At 40.3% G+C, this 23,180-nt stretch overlaps 2 protein-coding genes across 2 annotated transcripts in view; one reads left to right on the top strand and one right to left on the bottom strand.

Moving 5' to 3' along the window:
* The window catches only part of st6gal2a (ST6 beta-galactosamide alpha-2,6-sialyltranferase 2a), a 61,184-nt gene extending 38,050 nt beyond the window's left edge, over window positions 1–23,134 (top strand). The window contains exons 4-7 of the mRNA XM_058623200.1: window positions 6,799–6,896; window positions 7,625–7,726; window positions 12,409–12,583; window positions 19,065–23,134. Of these exons, the coding sequence (XP_058479183.1) occupies window positions 6,799–6,896; window positions 7,625–7,726; window positions 12,409–12,583; window positions 19,065–19,312 (623 nt within the window). The 3' untranslated portion in view covers window positions 19,313–23,134. The remainder of the gene's footprint in view (window positions 1–6,798; window positions 6,897–7,624; window positions 7,727–12,408; window positions 12,584–19,064) is intronic.
* tmtops2b (teleost multiple tissue opsin 2b) overlaps window positions 15,259–23,180 on the bottom strand; it is a 30,716-nt gene continuing 22,794 nt past the window's right edge. The window contains exon 4 of the mRNA XM_058623202.1: window positions 15,259–16,055. Coding sequence (XP_058479185.1) covers window positions 15,843–16,055 — 213 coding nt within the window. The 3' untranslated portion in view covers window positions 15,259–15,842. The remainder of the gene's footprint in view (window positions 16,056–23,180) is intronic.

Here is a 23,180-nt window from a genome sequence, read left to right as displayed (position 1 = left end):
TCATCTCTTCTCTTTGGTCTTTATGTCAAAGAGAATCTCAGCTCAAGTGTCCACTTCTTTAAAAAAAAAGACTTTCCTTAAAGAGGACACTTAAGGAGACTTAGCCGACAAGACAAATGCACCAAAAGCCGATTTAATTATCGAGAATCCTCACTTTGTTACTTTAATTCTCAGTCTCGGCTGCAACAGGAAATCAAAGTTGCATTGATTTTGTCTCCCTGCGTTTGTGGACTCGTCCTCCTCTCGCTTGCTCGTCCTCCCCAACAGGACGCACACGATCAAACACGATCAAACACGATCAAAGGCCGCGTGACGCAGGAGGAAAACTGCGCTCGAGGAGGCGACGGCCAAATCACTGCAACAATCAGGAGCTCTTTTCTGAGACGTTTAAATCACAGGGTGCAGCAGCTCCATGTGGAACTGTGTGCAGGTCTGTGTGCAGGTCTGTGTGCAGGTCTGTGGCTGTGTGACGGCGCGTCGCTGCCCTCATGTGGTGAAGACCAGGAACAGCATCCTCAGTGGAGCACAGGAGGCAGAGAATTAAAATAAACTGTCTCTGCCAAGTTTATAATAGTTTTAGTTTTTATTTTACGACAGAAAATTAAGGCCACATTTAAGAATAATTTCTTTAATATTTATAATCAGAATAAAGTCGTAATCTTTCAAGAATAAAGTCGTAATATTATGAGAATAAAGTCGTAATATTTTACGAGAATAAGTTGTGATATCATGAGAATAAAGTGGTAATTATATTTCAAGCTAAATCTCAGATGATCGGCTACGCCAAGATAAGAAACGTGTAGCATTTTGTCAAGTTATTAAGTTATATTTTGCTTTATTCTTCAGATAATGATCTATTCTTGCAGAATAACGAGAGACATCACCTTGTTTGTGAGTCAGGAGCTTCACAAGTCTTTTTCTCTTCTTATATTTATGGAACCGTGTCGTGGTTTTGGACCCGACTCTGAGGTTTGAAGATTAATGTCGGTGATTTCATACTTTTTCAAGTGAGACACGTTGTTTGGCTCAGTTTCACTTGGCAGAAAAAGAGACTCGAGTGCTTTTTGGCTTCAAAACAGCTCTGTTGTTTAGTGTCGCTTTTGGCTCTAATACGCAAACAAATTTAACATTTTATGATTGATATCGATGCACTTTAATGACTCAGTGTGATTGTAAAAACCCTTAAACAATAACTCACAGAATATCAATATTTGACATTATCTTATGTAACATCATACTTTCTTACATAAATGTCAGAAAATGATGTTATTTTTTGTACACTAACTACAATGATTCAGTTTTAGTGAGAATAAAGTCGTAATCTTTCAAGAATAAAGTCGTAATCTTTCGACAATAAAGTTGTAATCTTTTGAGAATAAAGTCGTAATCTTTCGAGAATAAAATGGTAATATTATGAGTATAAAGTCGTTATCTTTTGAGAATAAAGTCTAATTAATTATTATTCAAGCGAAATCTCAGAGAAATCTCAAAGAAACCAGAAATGATTCATATTTGAGAAGCTGAAAAACCAGAGATCTTGTTTTAATTATTTAAAATAACCTCAATAATAGCTGCAGCCTTGTGTGTGTGTGTGTGTGTGTAATCTATTATTTATACTGAGTCTTTTACACAAACCCTAAAACTCATAGTGAAACATGGTTTATTTAATAAAAGCCATGAACTGTGTTTTCATATTGGAAAGATAAGGATCTTTGCAACGTCTCAGTAATAATCGCAAATATCTTCTATCATGTTTATTAATATCATATTTTCCAGTATTGTTGACTCAGTCTCTGTGTTTTCTCCCAGAAGTAAAAAATAAATAAAAACATTTGTTTTGTGTGATTTCACTGCCTTCAGTTGTTGGTGAGCTGTGGCGCCCTCCAGTGGAGGTAAGGCCACAGTGCAAATAATATCAAGTTCATTTATACCAACACCGATTTTCATAAATAGTCATGTTTATCCAGCATGAATCAGATTTAAAATGTATTTGTTAGACCATAAGAATAAAATACATAGAAACATGATTTATAAGACATAATTACTATTTTATCAGGAAAATATACAAGAAAATGTATTCAATTATTCAAGAGTTCATCTCTTGTCATCCCAGAACATGAACATGATGAAAAATATTATTCCATTATAGTTCAACTATACTTTGTCTTTTATTTATTTATTGTGTGCATTTTCTTGCATTAAATCAGAAGAAAACTCTAATTCAATTGTTGTGTACAATGAAATAGGGTGTCTGTTCTATTCTATTATAATCTAATCTAATCTAATCTAATATTAATAACAATAACTATTTTACTGTGAAAGAAATGGAAAATGGAAAAAAGCTCAGTGCAGTTTTTAATCAGCTCGGGGAACATTTTTGAAATTGTCTCTTCTGGACTTTAAACGCATCTTTAAAGCCAAACAGACGAATGAAATGTGAAAAATAAAGTGATGAATAATTGATCAACTGTCAAAATTCACTCTCAGCAGGACAGTGTTTATCTTCTATCAGGCGTGATAAAAAGAATAATAATAATAAAGTTGTTTTTACAGCAGGAACAGAGCGCTGGACGTCATATTCCGACTTTATCCTCATAATATTATGACTTTATTCTCATGAGATTATGACTTTATCCTCATAATATTATGACTTTATTCTCATTAGATTACGACTTTATTCTCATAATATTACGACTTTATTCTCATGAGATTACGCCTTTATTCTCATAATATTACGACTTTATTCTCATGAGATTACGACTTTATTCTCATGAGATTACAACTTTATTCTCGTAAGATTACGACTTTATTCTCATGATATTACAAATTTATTCTCGCAAGATTACGACTTTATTCTCATAATATTACGACTTTATTTTCATGAGATTACGCCTTTATTCTCATAATATTACGACTTTATTCTCATGAGATTACGACTTTATTCTCATGAGATTACAACTTTATTCTCGTAAAATTACGACTTTATTCTTATATTACAAATTTATTCTCGCAAGATTACGACTTTATTCTCATGAGATTACGACTTTATTTATTCATATGCCTTTTTGTCAAATGATTGACAAAGGAAGGAATGAAGTGATCCTTAATTAGTCGTACAAATGAATTCAAATCCCCTCTCAGGTCTAATCTGCTGATGTATTCAGACACATGATGAGTTAATGTGTTGGTGATACCAAGCCATTTAATATCCTCACACATCGTTTTAATATGTGATTTAATTATAATTATCATGAAGCTTGTGACACATGGACCCTGATGATTGATACCAGAAAACTAAAGTGCCTTTATTTTGAAGGATCTTGGAAAAAATGCATTCACTGGACTGAAATACAGCGGCAGTTTGTGTTTGTGATGCTGTCGCTAAATACACCTCTGTTAAATATTGAGATTTTAGACATTTCCCTGGTCATTGTGAGAGATTAACCTACCTTAGGTTTAGGATTCAGTGTGTTCAGTTTTAAATGGAAGGAAACTAAAGAAAACTTAAGCTTAAACTTAAACACATCCTGAAGTAAAATTGTTCTTTTATTTCGATGTAAAATAGGTGAAATGTGAAAAAATGAATACATTGCGCTTTTATCATTGTAAATGTATGTAAAGAGACAATTTATACGTTTAACCCTTTGTGTGTGTGTATGAGAGAGAGAGAGAGAGAGAGAGAGAGAGAGAAAGAGATAGACAGAGAGATAGAGAGAGAGAGAGAGATAGAGACAGAGACAGAGAGAGTGAGAGAGAGAGAGTGAGTGTTTCTTCACGTTAATGACTCAGCAGCAGAACATGAAGGTCACGAGAGTGAAGTGTTTCATTCTCAGAGGAAGACTTTAAATTTAGCGTGGCTTACCTCTCACAGACTCTGGACCGCAGTGGAGATTATTTATTCGCTGCCGTCAAAGATTATAATTAGACACAAAGTATTCTGTCATAATAATGATAAAACATAATAATGAAAGATAAACCTGTAAATCAAAGAATCGTCGGGATGTTTTAACACTGATAAAGCAACACATTGACTCAGTCGTACATCCACAGGACCAGATCAGATTAGATTAGATTAGATTAGATTTTATTGATCCACAGTGTAGAAAATCACTTTTTTCAAAGGCACAGAATAGGAATAAAAGGTACAAAATAAGACAAGTATAGGAGGAATTACTGAAATAATATTATTATTTAAAACTATACATAATATACACAGGATTAGGATTATTATTATTGTTGCTCAGCTGTGTTTCACCGTGTTCCACTTGCACATTCAGGAAGAAAACAAGCTATAATCAGCAGGATGTAGGTGAGTGTTTTGACACAGTTTGACGGTGTTACGACATTGTTTCTGTGTTTAACGCGTCGTCGAAGGCGTGAAATATGTGAAACCGTCGCTGACTACTAATGAGCAGGAGCACGAGCGTGTGGAGAAGCAGATCAAAGAAAAGAAATAGTAAAGAGTACGGCACCATACCAATGATATCAAGACACGGCCATCAAAGAAAAGAAATAGTAAAGAGTACGACACCATACCAATGATATCAAGACACGACCATCAAAGAAAAGAAATAGTAAAGAGTACGGCACCATACCAATGATATCAAGACACGGCCATCAAAGAAAAGAAATAGTAAAGAGTACGACACCATACCAATGATATCAAGACACGGCCATTCTGTGATGATCAATCATATCGTCAGATACATCACGGTATCTGAAGATGTGTAACTGAAGAAAACGAAATATTCAACCGTTAATATATGGATCACTGTTGAGGTTTGAGTATGTTTTAGTTTGAGTTATTTCCTTTAAATGGAAGAAAACAAACGCATAAAATCACTTTTAAACTAAAATTGTTCTTTTATTTCGAGTTAAAATTGTTTATGTTGCAAAACGTTCACACTCTGACAGTTGAAATATGGAAACAAATGAATACATTGTGCTTTTATTCTCACAATGTTTCCATTAATTGAGCTCCTTTTCCTGTTTCCTGCATTCCACTCTTTATTCTTGGATATTTCTTTCTTGTTTCTTGTTTCTCAAGCACTTTGAACCCCGAGGTCTCCTTAGAGAGAGAGAGCCCTGAAGAGGAAATCGATGTTATTCACATTTAATTACTCACCAGCGCTCGAGCAGAACTTGAAGGTCAAGTGTTTCATTTTGAGAGGAAACTTTTTGACAAAGAGAACAAAGTGAAGAAAGTCCATGTATTGAACGTGGATCTATCATCCATCCGTCCGCTAGAAATTGAGCAAAATATCTATCTATCTATCTATTATGGCTAAAGAAAAACAAAAAGCTTTATGTAGAGAAAACACTGTAGTTGTACCCAAACACCAGATGTTGTGTGTTAAATTTGAAATGTGAACAGTATAAAACAAAATTAAAGTAACATTTGGTTGAGTTTTTGTCTCAATGTCCAAAAACAGGTCAAAAATGGGAAACTACAGCACGTACAGGCGTGTTTCCAACTCTCAAAGACACTGATTCTCCGGCTTCCTGCCACAGCGCGAGTGAAATGACCGTAATAACCACACGTTGGCTTTGACGCGCAGCTTCTCAGCTTTTTTTATAATGATAATAATCCACAGATTACGAGAATATTCCTCATTTGATAATGTGAGTATTTTTTACTCCAGCAGAACAATCCACAGTCCATTAAACCAGGACCAGGTGTGCGCTCAGTAATCTTATTGAATCATGCGGGCACACTCAATGTCAGGTCCATGAGCATGATGTTTCTCCAGCTCTGAATGTCAGTGATGAAGGAGGATCACATCAAACGCCGCAGCTTCATCCATTCTGTTGTCACATCAGTGCAGGGGAAGCGAGTCGATGGCGACTGAGGAAGGATCAAAGCCACGAGTCACGTGTGTGTGATCATGACCGCGGCCATCCGTCAAGATGACCAACTCCACGGCAAAGGAGGCCACGGGCGCTTATTATCCGGCCATTTTCTACCGCTTTATCCTCCATGTGAGGGTCGCGGGGGGGCGGAGCTGTGCCGCTCTCAGCAGATATAGAGCGAAAGGACAGATCGACAGTCCATCACAGAGACACACAGAGAGACAAACAACCATCCACTCACACTCTCATGGTCAATTTAGAGCCATGGATCCCAACCTGGGACACAAGGACAGTTTTAATCTCTATACACGTGAGAATAGCAACAAAAACTGATTTAGAAAAACAGAAAAAAAGCTCAGTTTATATAGTTATAGTTAATATAATTTCCTCACATTGCCTATAAAAATAAGATATAAGACACATTCTCGTAGCCTCTGTACATACGTTTAAAAGTAGTAATGGAATAAAGCAGCGTAAGGTCAGGGGTCTACATATGTGCAGTGTCCTCTCGTGTATTAGCGGTTGCCACGGAAACCGTAGATCGCCATGCGTCACCAACGGTTGTATGTACAGTATATCATTAAAGCCTGAAGACAAAGTTTGATCCAGGAGACAGGCATTCAGGATCTTTGAGTGTCACTGTCCCTTTAACCTAACTGTAGTCTTCTTTGTGTCCTTGCCCTGTGATGTGTTTTACACATGTTTTATTCATGTTACAATACGTTTTTATGTTTTTTATCCTTTCACGCTGACATTATTACACATTTTAACATAAATATCCTTGATTTTCTTGTTGTTTTTGAGGTTGCACTCTAAACCTCTCTACGTTTTTAGCTGCCCTGCCTGATTTAAACAACAAAGAAAGTGCATCATTTGCAGGAAAAACACCATATATCCATATGTAAAAGCAGCTCTAATCACATGATTTGTTTTCTTTCGTCCTTCCAGACACTCACGACGCAGTCCTGCGCTTCAACGCTGCGCCTACAGAGGGGTACGAGCGCGACGTGGGGAACAAAACCACCATTCGCATTATCAATTCGCAGGTGAGCGAGCGAGCGAGTGAGCGTCTGACCCCGAGTGATGTGCTGCATAGTAATGAGTCATTAATACACATCAGATCTGCGGCGTTACTCGCTGCAACACTTGGGCTGGATTTGAACGAGATGTGAAGTGGCAAATAATGAGAATAGGAGTGATTTATGAGTTGGAGTCGCAGCATTTTTCTGTTTGTAATAATCTCCGTCCCCACCAGGGCTGAGCAACGTCGCAAAATATGCAATTCTCTCACTGACGTCACAATTGCAGTGCGATCTGCTGTCTCATTTTCCAGCTACAGGTTAATATTTAACTGTAAAGCACATTTTTTTTATGTATATTTATACTTTTTAATTTGCATATGTGCAAATTGCATTATTTCAGATTTAAATAATAAATGTTCTATTGTATAACTATTGTATAATACTGTTTGCATGTACGTGAAGGTCAATATACATTCTCGTCCTCATTATTCCCGTATTGTAGTAAGAAAGAAAGACAGAAAAGATATGCTGTGTATGTCCTTATGTCCCATTTTTATAGGATCAAATAAAATAATTACTCAAAATTAAATGTTAGTTGGAAAAAAAACCTCAAACGGTTTAATCTCATGTGCAATTGGACGTGTTATAGTCTATGCTGCTATCATGGGGGTGGGGGGTATGAACCATACTGCAGTCAGACACCAGGGGGCGATCACATGACAATGACACATTCCCGCGTCTCTGTCGTGCAGATCTTGGCCAATCCTAAGCATCGCTTCAACACGAGCTCCATCTACAAGAACGTGACTCTGGTGGCCTGGGACCCTGCGCCGTACACCGTCAACTTACACAAGGTGTGTGTTCTTTTTGTTTGTTTTTAAACGTCTCCATGGCCCCGCCCCCGCGGTGTCTGTCCCTCCTGCTTCAGTCGCTGCTCCCCAAACTCTTTGCACATCACTTCCTGCTTTCAAGTCCTCTCTGAAAATTGTCTTTTATTGTTTTTTTTGAATTTTTATTAGTCAGGTCTGTGTGCAGCACTTTTTATAAATGAGGCTGGATCGGATGTTTTTGTTTCAGTGACATCAAGTGAAAATCCCACTCAGTTTGACACTCAGTGAAGGTTTCGAGGGTCAAATCCCGCTTGTCTCCAGTCTCCGTCCTTGTCTTTGATTTTTTATGACTTTCATGTTTTGTCACGACAACAGAATTGTTCAGGTTTTTAATGATTTACATGTTCCACAAGAGATGTGCCGTAGAACTCCGAGTGCCCACCGGCAAAAATTATACGTTTCTCCTCTGTTATGAGCAGAAATCTGGCCACTGGCAAGTACGTGACATCATCCAGAGAATCTCAATAGTTCTTCATGATTTCTTTGTTGTTTTGGAGCAAAGGAAAATACAGTATAATCCTCATGACTAGTTTCTGTGCGTTGACTTTTTACATGAACCCGCCGAGCGACATATTCGTGCTGCACAGCGCAGCAGTCGCCCCCTGGTGACTCGTGAGTATATTTTTCCTTCCACGTTAGTGTCATGAGGAGAAATGGAAGACTAAAAAACACTTCTTATATATGTATATGGTCCAAAACCGAGTTGAAATTTTATCGAAATCGCAATACTATATATATAATCATTTTTTTTTAAAGCCAAAATGTGCATCAACATATAACTTCAGCTGGTAAATCAGTGGCATCAGCGTGTAAATGTGGCTGACGGCCATTTTTCAAACCATCACAACTTCATCAGGCAAAGTGTCTTAAAACATCTTCAGTCACAAAGAAAAACCCACGTTTGCTGCCTTAAACAAACAATAATGTGGACGTCGTCTTAAATTGTTTTTATATAGATTTTTTTCAATCCATTTGAATAAGTTCATATTTTTTTTCAGAATAAAAGCTCCAAACTCGATTTTTTTTTTTTTGTGTGAAGATAATAAGCAAATAATTTGCCTGGGGTCCGGATACTGATGCTGGGCGGGCCAGTTTTGGCCCAAGGGCCACCGTTCTACAGACTGAAGAGAACATCTCAGTTTGTGCACAAATAATAAAAACACAGTCATCATTTTAAATGAGAATAATGAGAATAATGATAATCGTGAGTCATTCAGTCAGAAATAATCAAAATTAGACATTGATTCAGAACAGTTGGGCCCCCGGCCTGTGGCAGGAATTCAAGGTCAGACATTTGGTATCGAGCATCGCCACTGTTGTCTCTGTGAGAGACTGTCTGTCTGTCTGTCTGTCTGTCTGTCTGTCTGTCTGTCTGTCCGCACTCTGCACTTCCTCTCGCCCGGTGTCAGCTGGGATCGCCTCCGACTCCCTCCGAGGATCATTGCTGTAGATAATGGATGGAGTGGTGGATGTTTTGGCCCATAGAAAGAAGAGTGAAGAGTTCCCCCCCCAAGGGAAGCGCAGTAATAATCTCATGACCCACCTCCCTCCCTCCCTCTGTTGTGTCCACTGTCTTCTATAATCTACGTCTTGTCCCCTCCATCTAACTTCTGCTTGCCCTTGAAAACGCCTCCTCTAACCTCCCGTTCTTCTCCCTCGTGTCCTCTAAGAATCGTTATTCAGGGAGTGATTTTTCTGGCACAATCAATAGAGCAGCAGCGATCAGCTTAATGATCCAAACATTTTTTTTTATTTCTAATGAAAATTGATTTGCAGGCCGCGGCCACGTAGCCCATGCCCTCTCCAGGATTCAAATAATCCGGCTAATTTATTGGAATATGAAAACAAATGGTTGCTTTCAGATGAGCAGCGCTGCAACCTTTAGTCGCGCCGAGGAGCCGAGTCCATCGCGCCGCAGGCTTATCACCTCATTTGCACGTTTTTTGTTTTTTTTCCTCGAGTATCACACATTCTCTCCGAGGTGAAAAGCCCTCGTGAGCCGCTCGACTGAAGCAGCCAATCAACGCAGAGCCTTTAAGAGGAGAGAGAGAGAGAGAGAGAGAGAGAGAGAGAGAGAGAGAGAAAAGAGGCTGATTAGTGAGCGTATGATGATGCGAGTAAAAACATTTTGGGTTCATTGTGAAACCGTGATGGGACCAATTAAAAGGTGGTGTCCCACCACACGAGGTCGTTAGTAGAGAGCGACGGAGAGTTACTTTAGAACAGCACGGCACAGTTCAGTTCAGCTGTGGGATTTGGAACTTGTCCACGGAAACTTGTGTTTGCAGTGTGTGGCGTGTGGAGCGGATCCACAATGGATCAGTTTGAGCATTTCTTTCAATAATTAAAACAAGTTTCTCTGAATTTTTAGCTCCTAAAATATGAATGTTTTCTTTGCTCCAAATAACAAAGAAATCATTAAAATGTGATTATTTTCTTGTTTTATTTGCTCCAAATAACAAAGAAATCATTAAAATATGAATATTTTCTTGTTTTATTTGCTCCAAATAACAAAGAAATCATTAAAATATGAATATTTTCTTGTTTTCTTTGCTCCAAATAACAAAGAAATCATTAAAATATGAATATTTTCTTGTTTTATTTGCTCCAAATAATAAAGAAATAACAAAGAGTAATGTTTTGTTTTTTTTGGACAAAACAAGACATGAAAATGAAGCCTGATTTTATTGATCGGGCCAACACAGATATGATTGTTTGGCTGTGTCACAGTGTGTTTCTTTCTTTAACTGAGGGAGAACACTCAAACACATGTTCTACGGAACAGTATTAGAGCATATATATAAGAAATAAATAAAACAGTCAGAACCCTTAACTATTAAACCAAACCTTAACCCTCAGAAAGTCATTTTAAGGGCTAACTGAACGTGAGGACTGGCCAAAATGTCCTCACTCACTATGGTCTAGAAGTTATTGTTGGTCCTCACAAAGATACACGTACAAGTAACACACACACACACACACACGCCTGTGTGAACTGTTTATTGATGTCTGTCAGCATCTCGACCCCCTCGCCTCCCCTCCCTCCCCTCGCCTCCCCTCCCTCCCCTCCCTGGATATGCAAACAATGACTTCATGTGTTATTTTTGGTGTATGATGTTCTCTGCATCATACATTAATTATGTCTGTAAATGTAAAGACTGAGTTGTTGTTCCTTAAAGAGCAGTCATGTGTTGCTGCTGTTCACAATACAGTGGATTTAAAAAGGAACATAGTCCTGCGGCTGCAGCCGGGAACATTATTGAAGGCACTTGAGACCATTAACTCGTCACTAAAATGTTTATTGACGTTGTAAATCAATTTTGAAGTGAAGGCGCTACTTTTTTCTTTTCTCTGCAGTTTTTATTATGCTTGTGTCAAAAATTCCACGTGCCTGTATGTGAAACACTGGGGACTTATGGCGTGTTTCCACTGGCGCCACTCACTAATAAACGTGCGCTAGAACCTAGATTAGAACATGTCACTATAGTGTCTTACGTGATTTTCGTATTCCTGTAGCGTCCTCCGCATTAAAACGGAGGACGCTGAGGACGTGAATCCCAGAGAAGCCGAGCTCACGTGGAAGCGACAAAACCACGCATTTATCCATGCGTGGTTTCGTCGCTTCCACGTGAGCTCGGCTTCTCTGGGATTCAGTGGAGCGGATGCTGGGTGTCTCCGTGACAATTGGAGGAACTGTCTAAAGGGGGCGGAGCCAGTTTTTGATTGACAGCGTTGCAGAAACGTACGCGACAGTGGAGCCCTTTCTTTCCCGTGTGGATTTTGTGTGGAAATGATATAGTGCTCAGTGATATAGACCATTTTCACTTTGTAAATAAAAACAGCATTATAGCGTTTCAGTTTTACATAATTATCGCGGTGTTGTTACTGCAACTTTTCTTGGAATATTGTAGAGCGGCAACTAACGATTATTTTCATCTTTAATCGTTTAATCCATAAAATATCACAAAACCTTTAAAAGTGTTGATCGGTGTTTGTCAAACCTGGAAATGATGATGTTCTTAAATGTCTTGTTTTGTCCACAAACAGAAATGATTAACTTTTAATGATTGCTTTGTTATCCAGAGCAAAGAAATAAACAATCGTCAAATAGTTGTCGATTCATTTAGTAATCGATGAATAATCGATTCATTGTTTCAGCTCTGGAATATTGTGATATTTAGTGACATATTTTCACTTCTCGAGGACAAACTTTCTATCCACATATAAAGATCCACGTCTATTCGACCTCTAGTATAAATCCAACATTTGCATTTATACTGCATGTCATAGAATGTGTAAAGTAATACAATATGTTATGTAATATGTGTGAAATCTATTCTTTAAATCACATTGTACTTTTACAGTTATTGCAGGTATTTGCTCACGGTCGTCTTTGAAGGTCGTCCACACACCGTGGACGTTGAGACCATGTCTCTGCAGGAACAAATACCACGTCCCCCTTTTTTATTTTTTATATCATCTTGTAAAAATGGATCTAGGACAATTGAAGTTGCTCTCGCATGATGAATAAATAAAAAAATCTATACATCGTTCTGCACCGTGAAGGTGAAACTTTCACGACAAGTGAATGAAATGGGATGTTTCCGTTGTTCTCATTGGTCCTCTTGTCGTCTCTTGCTCCACAGTGGTACACCAGTCCCGACTACAACCTGTTTGGTCCGTATGTGGAGCACCGCAAGCTCCACCCCGACCAGGCGTTCTACATCCTCCACCCCGGATACGTGTGGCAACTCTGGGATGTGATTCAGGGCAACACTCAGGAGAACATCCAGCCCAATCCACCCTCATCTGGCTTCATAGGTCAGTACACACACACACACACACACACACACACACACACAGTCTGGAGTCTTATCTCTTCCTTTTCCTGCTCCTGAAGCAGATACACACACACACACACACACACACACACATGCCGTGAAGATGTGATGAAATGTTTATCTTCAGTATACACGGTGACGTTATCAGCATACAGGAGGTTTTTTTCGCTTCAAAGCGCTTTTAAAGCAGCACATTCCGACAGAGGTGGTGGTGGTGGGGGGGGGCATAAATGGGACGCCATTCTGTCAATAGCGACTTTGATTTGAAGACATTTCAGTTTCCTGTCCGCCCTCACGCCGCAGCCATGTAACACAGAACATCCAATTATTTTAAGAGGTGGACAGCTGCTGTAACGGCTTCATATCATGATGTTTCCGCTCCTTATCGAGACTCTTTCTGCTCTCGACGTTAAAAATAAATGGTTTCTTTCTTTCTTTCTTTGTCTCCTTTCGCAGAATCATCTGTAGTGCATGTAGTAGTACATATGCTTTTCCAGGTCTTTTCGTGAGACGTATGTGTCAATTCATAGATTTTTGTTGTCGTTGCACAAATGCAACGGTATCGTAGACGATGTTTGATTTATGTGACCGATGTCCTCTGATGTCTCGGAGGAAAACGTGTAATATCCTCTCTGTGCAGTAACGCCGATCAATATCGAAGTGAATGATTTTACTTGGACAAACACTGAAGTATGTGTCCCTCTCACGTAACAGGGAATCTAACCGAGCCTGGGCTTAATCTTATCATACATGTAGGAGCTCCAGATCTCGTAACTTACAGATCAACATGCTACGCATGAAAGTGCCAGTTTCTGCTCTGCCTATTTTTAAAAAATAGCAGCAGTAAGACAATGGACATTCTCTCCTCGCTTTTACTCAATAGTATCTCTCTGGAAACAATAAAATGTCAGTAAAATAGACAGAGCTGCAACTAAGGATTATTTTCCTAATGGATTCATATGTCGATTTATTTTTTCTGGTCCATAAAATCTCAGAAAATGTTAATGTGGGCGGAGTCATCACAGCACGGCTGCATGAAACTGCTGTGATGTCGTTTTACACGGCGACACAAATACAGAAACTAGTCACTTATAAAGCCGATCATTCGAATCAGTTATTTAAAAAGCGGCAAGGGTTGTGATTCAGCTCACGACCGCCGGCTTTCAGCAGTGCTGTGGCTAAATACGCCAGACTCCTCTGTTAAATGTTGAGAATTTAGACATTTCCTTTACTAAATGTTGGAGATTAACGCACGTTTTCTTGAAAACAAACGTTAAAAGCCTTAAATTAAAACAAAAATGGTAAGACGTCGTATTGCCCGTGTCGTTATTGATTAAATTCAAATGTCGCCGTGTTCCCTGCAGAGGCCTTTCCTCGTGTAATCTCGTTATGTTCTGTTCTGCTTCAAGTGCTGTCGATTAATTCTCATTACACAATGTGTGTACGTATAAATTAATTTTGACCCGGCTGTATGTCAGGTTCACACCCCCCTCCCTCTTTAATGTCAAAAACCTTTTGTTTTAGTTTCTTTACACTGTAATTTGGATATAATTCATAAAAATGATGACAGGTTTAAAGCGAGTGCATTCACCCAGCTTTATATTCAGCAGGAAATGAAGAGGCAGCAGCGAGTATCAGTATCTCCCTCCGTTAGGCTGACGCATCGACATGTTAAATGGCGGCTGCCGTAACCGTCCGTCCCTCTCTCTGATGAAATGCAGTCATTACAGCGACAGTGACAGAGAGCAGGAAGCTGACGCCATGGAGGGATTCAGTCTTTCTCTCTCTCTCCACTGAATCCAAATTCAATTTATTTTCTGTGCTTATGAAAACTGAATAGCAGGGTTTTTTTTTTAATGAAAATGAGAACAATGTTGACCATTCCCTCTAATAATCACGAATCATATCACGAACCCAATTGGACATTTAAGCCCTACTCTATAGCTCTTATTGGTTCTATTATTACTATTTTCTTTCTATTTCTTTTACTATTTCTCTGTAAATTGAGCATTTATGTCAAACTGAAATGACCTGGTGGCCAATGAGCATCTCGTCTGGTCAGCGGGGGAAAAAAAACATTTTACACTTAGGGCTGAAACCATTACTCAATAACTAAATGAATAGTCAACTTTGATAATCAATTACTCTGTTTGAGTGTTTTTAAGTAATCAAGGCAAGTTTTCTGATTTTTCAGCTTCTTAAATTTGAATATTTTCTGGTTTCTGTGGTTTCTGTGCTCCATGTGACAAAGCAATCATTCAAACTGAATCATTTTGGGGTCTTGGTCAGCTCTACTTACATCACTAGGTCAATCATTTGCTCCGTCATCACAAAGAAATCATTCAAACTGAATCATTTCATCTGAGAACATCATCACTCGAGGTTTTGAGAAACTAGTAATCAATGAATCAAAAAGTCAGTGGTCGACTAAGAGGACAGTCAATGTCTGTCGATTCTGCTGCTTTCCCTAACCCCTTACCTTAACCTTAAGTCTGAAAAAGCCAATTTTCAAAAATGTCCTCACTCTGTGTGGTTTGTAAGTTTTGTTTGGTCCTCACAAAGATACACATACAAGAACACACACACACATACACAGAGGACCCATGTTTTTGGTTGTTATTTATTTTCAAGGACCTTTGCATGATGGGGGGGAGGGGAGGGGGGGGACGACGACAGGTGGACTGTGGGCAATCAGGAAACATCTGAAAACATCAGGCACCAAACACAAAAGAAACAAACAAAACAAAAAACCATGCGACAGAAAACGTAGCCACACAAACAAAGGAACCGAATTGAAGGTCACATGCAGACCATAATATGCACTGGGATATTTACAGTGAGAGCAGAACAGTGGAGGAAAGAGGAAGAAGAGACAAAAGTCAAACGACATGTACATCGATCCACTTAAACACCGTCTTGCAGCGCTAATCTACCACTGACCGCCTCTGGCATTTACAGCAACACAACGACGGAGACGCAGAATTGACGGAAAGGTTTTTGCTTTGCACAAGAAAAACAGGTTAGAAATAATAATAATAATAATAATTATTATTAATGATAATAATAACAGAGGGTGCTCCACTGATCAAAAGACATCATGTGCAGAGTCTGTACAACACAACACAAGCTCACACTCAATAATTTATCTAAAATGCATGGGGGTTTGGAGTCCACATTTCACTGTAGTTCACATTGTTATGGGGTTTATTCGTTCGCTCCGAGGGTTCCCCCCGCGCTCCTCAGGTTTTGGCCACCGGGGCCGTGGTTCTCTTGGTGCCCGGCGTGCTGCTGCACGGGTTGAGGGTGGTGGAGATCTGGGCGGTGCACGCCACCGTGTTGCTGCAGACGCGGCGGTGCAGCTGGATCACCGTCGTCTTGGAAGCGAGGGAGGTGTTGCCGTAGTCCGACGACCAGTGGGGGCAGTGGAAGAGGGTCAGGAAACATTTGTAGAACTGGGATGGAGAATAATTATCATTTTAGTCTGACTGAAACTGTTGGATTAACACCTGAGAATAGAGGAAAGTACCTTAAAGGGATACTTGAGTAAAAGTACAAGTATCTTACAGTATCTTAATTACTTTTTTTTTATAATATTACTTAAGTAAAAAAGTCTTAAAGTATGCGACATTTACTGAACTTAAATATCAAAAGTCATTTTCTGATATTAAGTGGACTAATAAAAGTGAGGCGCTAGGATTTTTAACTGGATTGTTGTGGGTTCAATTCCTGGCTCTGCCTTGAGCAAGACACTTAACCCCACGTCTGTATAAATACAGACCATAATAACAACTCTTCTTCTTCTTCTTCTGATTTTATTTGGTGGTAACGAGTAACAAAAATGGGTAGAGAAAAATGTAGTGGAGTAAAAGTAAGAGTTGCTAAAAACTGCAAATAACAAAGTAAAGTACAGATAAGTGAATTTTGTACCCAAGTGTCCTTGAGCAAGACACAAAAGAAGAAGAAGACTTGGGATTATGGTCTGTATTTATATGGACGTGGGTCCATATAAATACAGACCATAATAACAACTCTTCTTCTTCTTCTTCTGATTTTATTTGGTGGTAATGAGTAACAAAAACGGGTAGAGAAAAATGTAGTGGAGTAAAAAGTAAGAGTTGCTAAAAACTACAAATAACAAAGTAAAGTACAGATAAGTGAATTTTGTACCCAAGTGTCCTTGAGCAAGACACAACCCCACTTCCATATAAATACAGACCATAATCCCAAGTCTTCTTCTTCTTCTTCTTCTGATTTTATTTGGTGGTAACAAGTAACAAAGACAGTTAGAGGAAAATGTAGTGGGGTAAAAGTAAGAGTTGCTTAAAACTGCAAATAACAAAGTAAAGTATAGATAACATTTTGTGCTTAAGTTTAACAACGCTGAGTAAAGGTTCTGTTAACCTCACCGAGGGCTTTGCCATGCCAAACCGTACCGTACTGGACCAAACGGAACAGAACGTGGCTCATGGTAGACTTCCGTTAGAAACAATGCTGAATGGAAATAATTGCACCTAAATCTTACACACTTCATGGAGCGCAGAGAGACACAGAATGGAGACAGACAGGCTACAGTTGTTGTAGTCTGGGATGTAACAGACCTGAGACTACATAGCATAGTTCGGGTAATCAAATTCGACCGAGACAAGAACAGAAGTGTAGTTAACTGTGCATGAAAATCCTTCTCCCATTATGTCGACTGGCCTTGCAGATAGAGAGACAGAGAGACAGAGAGAGAGAGACAGAGAGAGAGAGACTGGAGGCAAAAGTCTGCTCAGAGTTCGATTAGGCAGAAGAAATCTTCCCTTAGTGCACTTTCATGTCTTCAGAGTCAACAGGTAGTGAGGTTTAAGGAGAGAATGGTCCTTCTAATGGCTTATTGCACCAGCACAGAAGAGGAAGTGGCCTCTCACACTCGCAGGTCATTAAACACATTACGTTGAGAGGTCTGAAAGCTCTGTGAAACACACATGCAGTCACTCCTGTTTTGTCTGTGTTCCCGGAGAGAACGAGAGGCGCGGTGTGTCTCATTTCTGTGGAAAATAAGTTTTCAAAATTCCCTTTTTTCTTTCTTTTTTCTCCCTTTTCTCCCTTTTTTTATGACATAAACGTACAAAACAAAAATATTATCAGTGAAGCCAGTATTTTAATATAACGTGTCTGATGGATTTCGCAGAAAGACATGTTTCTCTAACAGGTTTAATTTTCTGTATACAAGCTACAAGTAACGTAGCGTTAAATATTTCCTCCTTGGCGTTAGCTGTGATGAAAGGGGAACACACGTCCATTAACCTCCACGATTATACGAATGGAAGGAGCCGCTCGGGCGTTGAAGAATAAGCTGGTTTTCTCCCCTGCAGTGATTTAAATGTAATGGCCTGGTTCAGCATGTGAAAGGTATTTATCAGTAAAACTCTCCCGCGGCTCACGGTCGATGGCCTCAGCGCCGACGAAGCACTTCTCAAGTACAAATGTGATAATAGGTGCGAATGTAAAGTTCAGTCCAGTGCTGTAAAGAAGGAACATTCGTACATGTTCAGGAGGAAATACCTCTTTTTAGATAAGCACTGAGAAAGAAAAACAGACCTGAATACATAATATATGAAGACGGCGAGTTTCTGCCGCCTCAGCGGATCCTGCACGGCATCGCTTCGTACACGCTGCGAACCGAGGGAGATTAAAGGCTCCCAACGTACATTTAGTCGCCTTTGTTACAGTTCACCTTCCTCTCAACTCCTCTGCTTCTGCTCGTCTTTATCGACGATCGTTCATGTTTAGTAATAATAATAAATAAAACTACATCAAATGTGTATGTAGGTATTGTGAGTATGAACGTTTGGCTAAAAGGAACCGGGAGTTTGACCACTTTTTTTCCTTTTAGAATCATTTCAAAACGACTCTGAAAAAACCTGAGCTTTACTTTTCAATACAGGTGTGGAGAAAAAATTCAAAAAGCATTTTACTTCTATTTTCCATGTTTCCACTCAGGTTTTGTTTTAAGAGCAGATTGAAAATGTGTTTTTTTTATTTATTTTTCTTAATATCCTTCTCATCACCGTAACTCCTACACTGTTTGTGAAGCAGAGAAATAGAGCTTTAATTGCGCCCATATACTTGTCATTACGGTAGCTCTCAGGACTCCCGACCGTCACGATCACAGACGAGATTCACCAAGTTGTCTTTGGGGGAAAAAGGAGCAGAAAAACTCACTCGTTGAACATTTTTATGAAAATTCTACAGCCATGCCGTGTATTATTTATCAGTGAATGTCAAATCTGTAGTGTAAAGCCGCTTTGAGGAGGTCTTCAAGACCAGAGAAGTTACCATTTACTTCTTTTCGGTGGATTTACAGCGTGGCACAGAAATGTCAGTCACTGAACCTTTCCATGATTTGAAGTTGACGTTTGAAAACCGTTTCCTCCCCTCCTCTCTCTCTCGCTCTCTCTCTCTCTCTGACACTGCAGGCATCCTCCTGATGATGACGCTCTGCGAGCAAGTCCACGTCTACGAGTACATTCCCTCCATGAGGCAGACGGACCTGTGCCACTACCACGAGCGCTACTACGACGCGGCGTGCACGCTGGGCGCCTACCATCCTCTCCTGTACGAGAAGAACCTGATCCAGCGGATCAACACGGGCCCCGAGAGTGACCTGAGGAGGAAGGGCCGCGTCACTCTGCCGGGCTTCAGCACCATCAACTGTGACATCTGAGAAACATGGAACCTGACTGTGTTCACACTCGACATGACGCAAACGCACTGGGCCTTTCCCCCCCCTCCGCCACCTGCCCCCCCCCCCCCCCTGCTGGCTGACTGAGGGAGAGGTGCAATAAAGCCGCTGGAGACGCGAAGCCTGAAAACAACAAGATCCGGATCAGACCCATGAAGAACATAAGCCATACTCCTCGAGGGAAGGATCAGTGCGGAGGCTTCTGTAGGAACTTGTTCTTCATCAAGATGGTTTAACCGGACCGGAGACTTCCAGGAAACGTCTCCAACGTAGATGAAAAAGAAAAAAAAAGAAGTTTCTCTCTGCTTTAGCTGAGCCACGTTAGCTGTGGAGCTGACTAGGGTAGCAACAGATCCGTGTTTTTAGGTAGACATGTGACTTTTCAATAAGTGGGTGTGTTTCGACCGTGTACAATGTGTGTTTTTCAAATAGTATGGAGTGGATTCTCCACTAAAGGGAAATGTCCACTTGTCACAGTGGATATTTGTGATTTCTATTTCATTTTTTCCCCCCTTTCTTGCTGGTGCAACGGCAGCAACGACTGTAGCCGGCGCTCCTCTCCGATTCCTCTGATGAGATCAGACACTTGTGTCGAGGGTTTTAATTCCACGCTACTGATTTCACGATAGCTCTCCTGCAAACTCGCAATCACCAGGTAGTTGCTGCTTGTTCACATGATTCTGTCAAAGAAAACGTCTGAGTATAGACTTTCTTTCTTTTTGTACTGAGGGGTAAAGTAAACGGGGCCAAATCGGAGCGTCAGAGCTCACCGGTGCTCAGAGCAGCCGTATTCCTGTGCCTACTGCTCGGCTGAATGCTTCCCTCGTGACTGTTTGGACACACACTGTGGGGCGGGGCGGGGGGGCAGTCGTCTGTAGAGTTTGGCTCGATCTGTTGCGTGTTTGCCGGGGGGGGGGGTGTTTGGGGTTCCCCACCATTGTCTGCTCACTCTTTATTGAATGTAATTTCACCACTGTGTGGCCACAAGGAGCTCGATCAGTGCAGCGCCGTCTCCTCAGTGCAGGATTATTCCTTCTGTCATGTAACTTCCTGCTGTAATCGTCTCATATTTTCTCCCCCGAATCCTCTAATATTGGTTTGTGGCCGAGTGGAGATGACTGCAGAGGAGGAATTTAAATTTGCTTTGTCTAGGGAGCAGTTATTTATGTTTACAGGAGAATTAGGGCCACATCTGCGACGAGCTCTGGAGGTCGGCTGGTGTTTGTTGCTGTAGATAGAAGCGGTCGGTCGGTTCGGCCGGTCGGTCGGTGGAAAATCTTGCCTAAATCAGAGATTTTTTACTACTAGTTGTGCTATTTTAACAAAATGTGCTCGTGCCATTGGTTTGTGGTTTTGATATAAGATGTGAAAAACGTGTTCGGACAGAAACGTTACTGTGAATTGTCTTATGAATAACAGGGAAGAGGATGGCTTATAGTCGCGTTGGTTAGAGTAGTGCGTGCGTAGATGATTCTGGGGTTGGTATCATCCAAAAAAATCTGTCAGTAATAGTACAAAATAAAAAAAAAGTGTCATAACTGTGGCCAAAGTTTTTAATACGTAAAAAAAACCTCCTTCCTGTCGTGTTATTTTATATTAAAAAAACGGACATAACTGTATATCATGATGACATTCTTTTCTTTTTGTTTATTTGTCCTTCGATAGTGAAATATAAGGAATACTCCGATAGATCGTAGTAACGACTAATTCAGTGAATTACACGCGTGGCAAAAGTACTTCATCACATTGATGCAAAAAAAAAAATCAGGCAAAAATTCCCGAGTATCGTCAAAAAAATAAGAAGCAGATTTGCAGCATCTTCCACGACTTCCTGAAGATACTGAAGATGCAGTAGGAGCGGTACAGATGTACAACATGACAACACAGTGTATGCTGTACTTCTGTACGTATACTGTATATACATGTGTATATTATTATCATTATTATTATTATTGTAATTAAGGCATTAATTAGGCCTGGTTTACACCGGACACTCCCTGCTGCGTCCTGTCATGTTTTCAGTGCCCATATTTACAGATTAGAGCATCGGTCTCAAACTCAGAAGACCTAATCTGGACATGAGCCGTACAAGGTTTATATTTCAGACTGACACTATGGATCCCAAGTGGGTTTTTCCATTGGTTTCCATGGCGGCTCCAGCCGTGTTCGGGCCTGTTGCCTATGGAACCATATGGGACCTGCATGATTTGCCCACTAAGTGCACTTACCAGGCTACATGATTGGGTACTATAAGGCTTGAAGTGGGCAAACACAGGTGGTGCCACCATGGAAACCATGGACAAACCCGCTTGGGGCCCATATTGGCAGCCCCAATATAATCCTTGTGGGGCCCACATGGACATGCTGGTTGTGGTCGAGTGGGAAAAAAAGTGGAAAATGATGTCATGGTAACGCAATAAAAGTATCTGTAATGCTAGATATTTCCCAGAATTCAACACAATAAGTGTCTGTGTTGATATGGAAGAATATACAGTTAAAAAAATACAGTGAAATTAATCTGTGATGAAAGGAAACAAACATCATTTTAACTTGATATGAAGTGGCGGGCCACATGAAATCGATTGGAGGGCCACATGTGGGCCGCGGGCCGCGAGTTTGACGCGCGTTTCATGCTTTATTGTTGTTTTTTTAAATAAAATGTGGTGTCTTGCCTGTTTTTCCTCGCGCGGTTTCCAGCACAAACATGTGTGAGACGCAGCAGCGGCGGCAGCGACGCACACGCCACGTGTGTCTGTCTTCTTACTGACGTTTGATATCCAGCCCCAGTTTCAGGTTTTAGAGGATTAGGCTTTTGTGAGCATGTCTTTAAGAAGGAGAGGGGGAAAAAAACCGCAGGTTCAAGGAGTCATTTTCAGGTTTTGACATAATAACTAAATGTGTTTAGTGCTTGTGATTGTAACACACTGAAGGTGCGTAAAAAAACCCCCGGGACATTATTCTTATTACTGTACATGCGTGTTTCTAATAACTTCACCAGACGCACAGCAGAGCATGCACGTGGAGATCAGGGCTAAGAGTCTGAAACTGTCTGTGCTGTGACTGTGCCGACCATCGCCATCCATGTTGTGGGAGGAGATTGTACTACATATTTTCTTTCATTAAATGGTGTTATTAAGGATTTCAATGCATGATTGTGTGTGTGTGGGGGGGGGGGGGAATCAGATCTTTGGCGGCAACCTGAGTAAGCGTGAATCCCCCGCGGTATCTTTGTCTCTGTTTGTGGCGCCAAATTCCTCCTTTTTAATTAAAGTCTTGGACCTCTCTCTCTCTCTCTCTCTCGGTGCTGCCGCCTGCTTATGGGTGACACATAACTTGAGTATAAAGCAACCTTTTTATTGCCAGTTTTTAATTCAGGACGTTGTTGTGACATTGACACAACAGTGAGGTGAGAAAACGCGTTCGGAGACACTGGATGACATTTTTAATTCTTTATTTCTTTGCCTCCGTCTCTCTGCTCTTTTCCTCCCATGCGTTGTTTTTATTCGATATTGTGGGAATGGCTGCATCGCACACTGCCTCCGAAGGATTGTTTGTCGAAGGGGTTGATTTGATTTGATTGTTTTGTTTTAGCTACAGTTCCCCCGCTGCAGCCGCCTGCAGTGACCCCTGAGTGAGGAAACTGGGGGGGAAGAAAGAAGACGCATCCACACCTGAACACACTTAGTGAAGAGTGAAGGTTGTGTTTCACTCTCAAACAGCCTTAGGGTGTTCTTCTTGACTTTGATTTGTCAGTGAATTCTCTTCTTCCTACTTGAATTAATATTTTAAAAAAAAAAAAGAAAAGAAACCATTTCAGCTGTTGTAATTTGTCTTTTTTTACCGTGTAAAT

Source organism: Solea solea, chromosome 2, assembly GCF_958295425.1.
Source record: "Solea solea chromosome 2, fSolSol10.1, whole genome shotgun sequence".
Taxonomy (NCBI): domain Eukaryota; kingdom Metazoa; phylum Chordata; class Actinopteri; order Pleuronectiformes; family Soleidae; genus Solea; species Solea solea.
The sequence above is the reverse complement of the archived record's forward strand: the minus strand, read 5'-3'. Positions and strand labels throughout refer to the sequence as shown.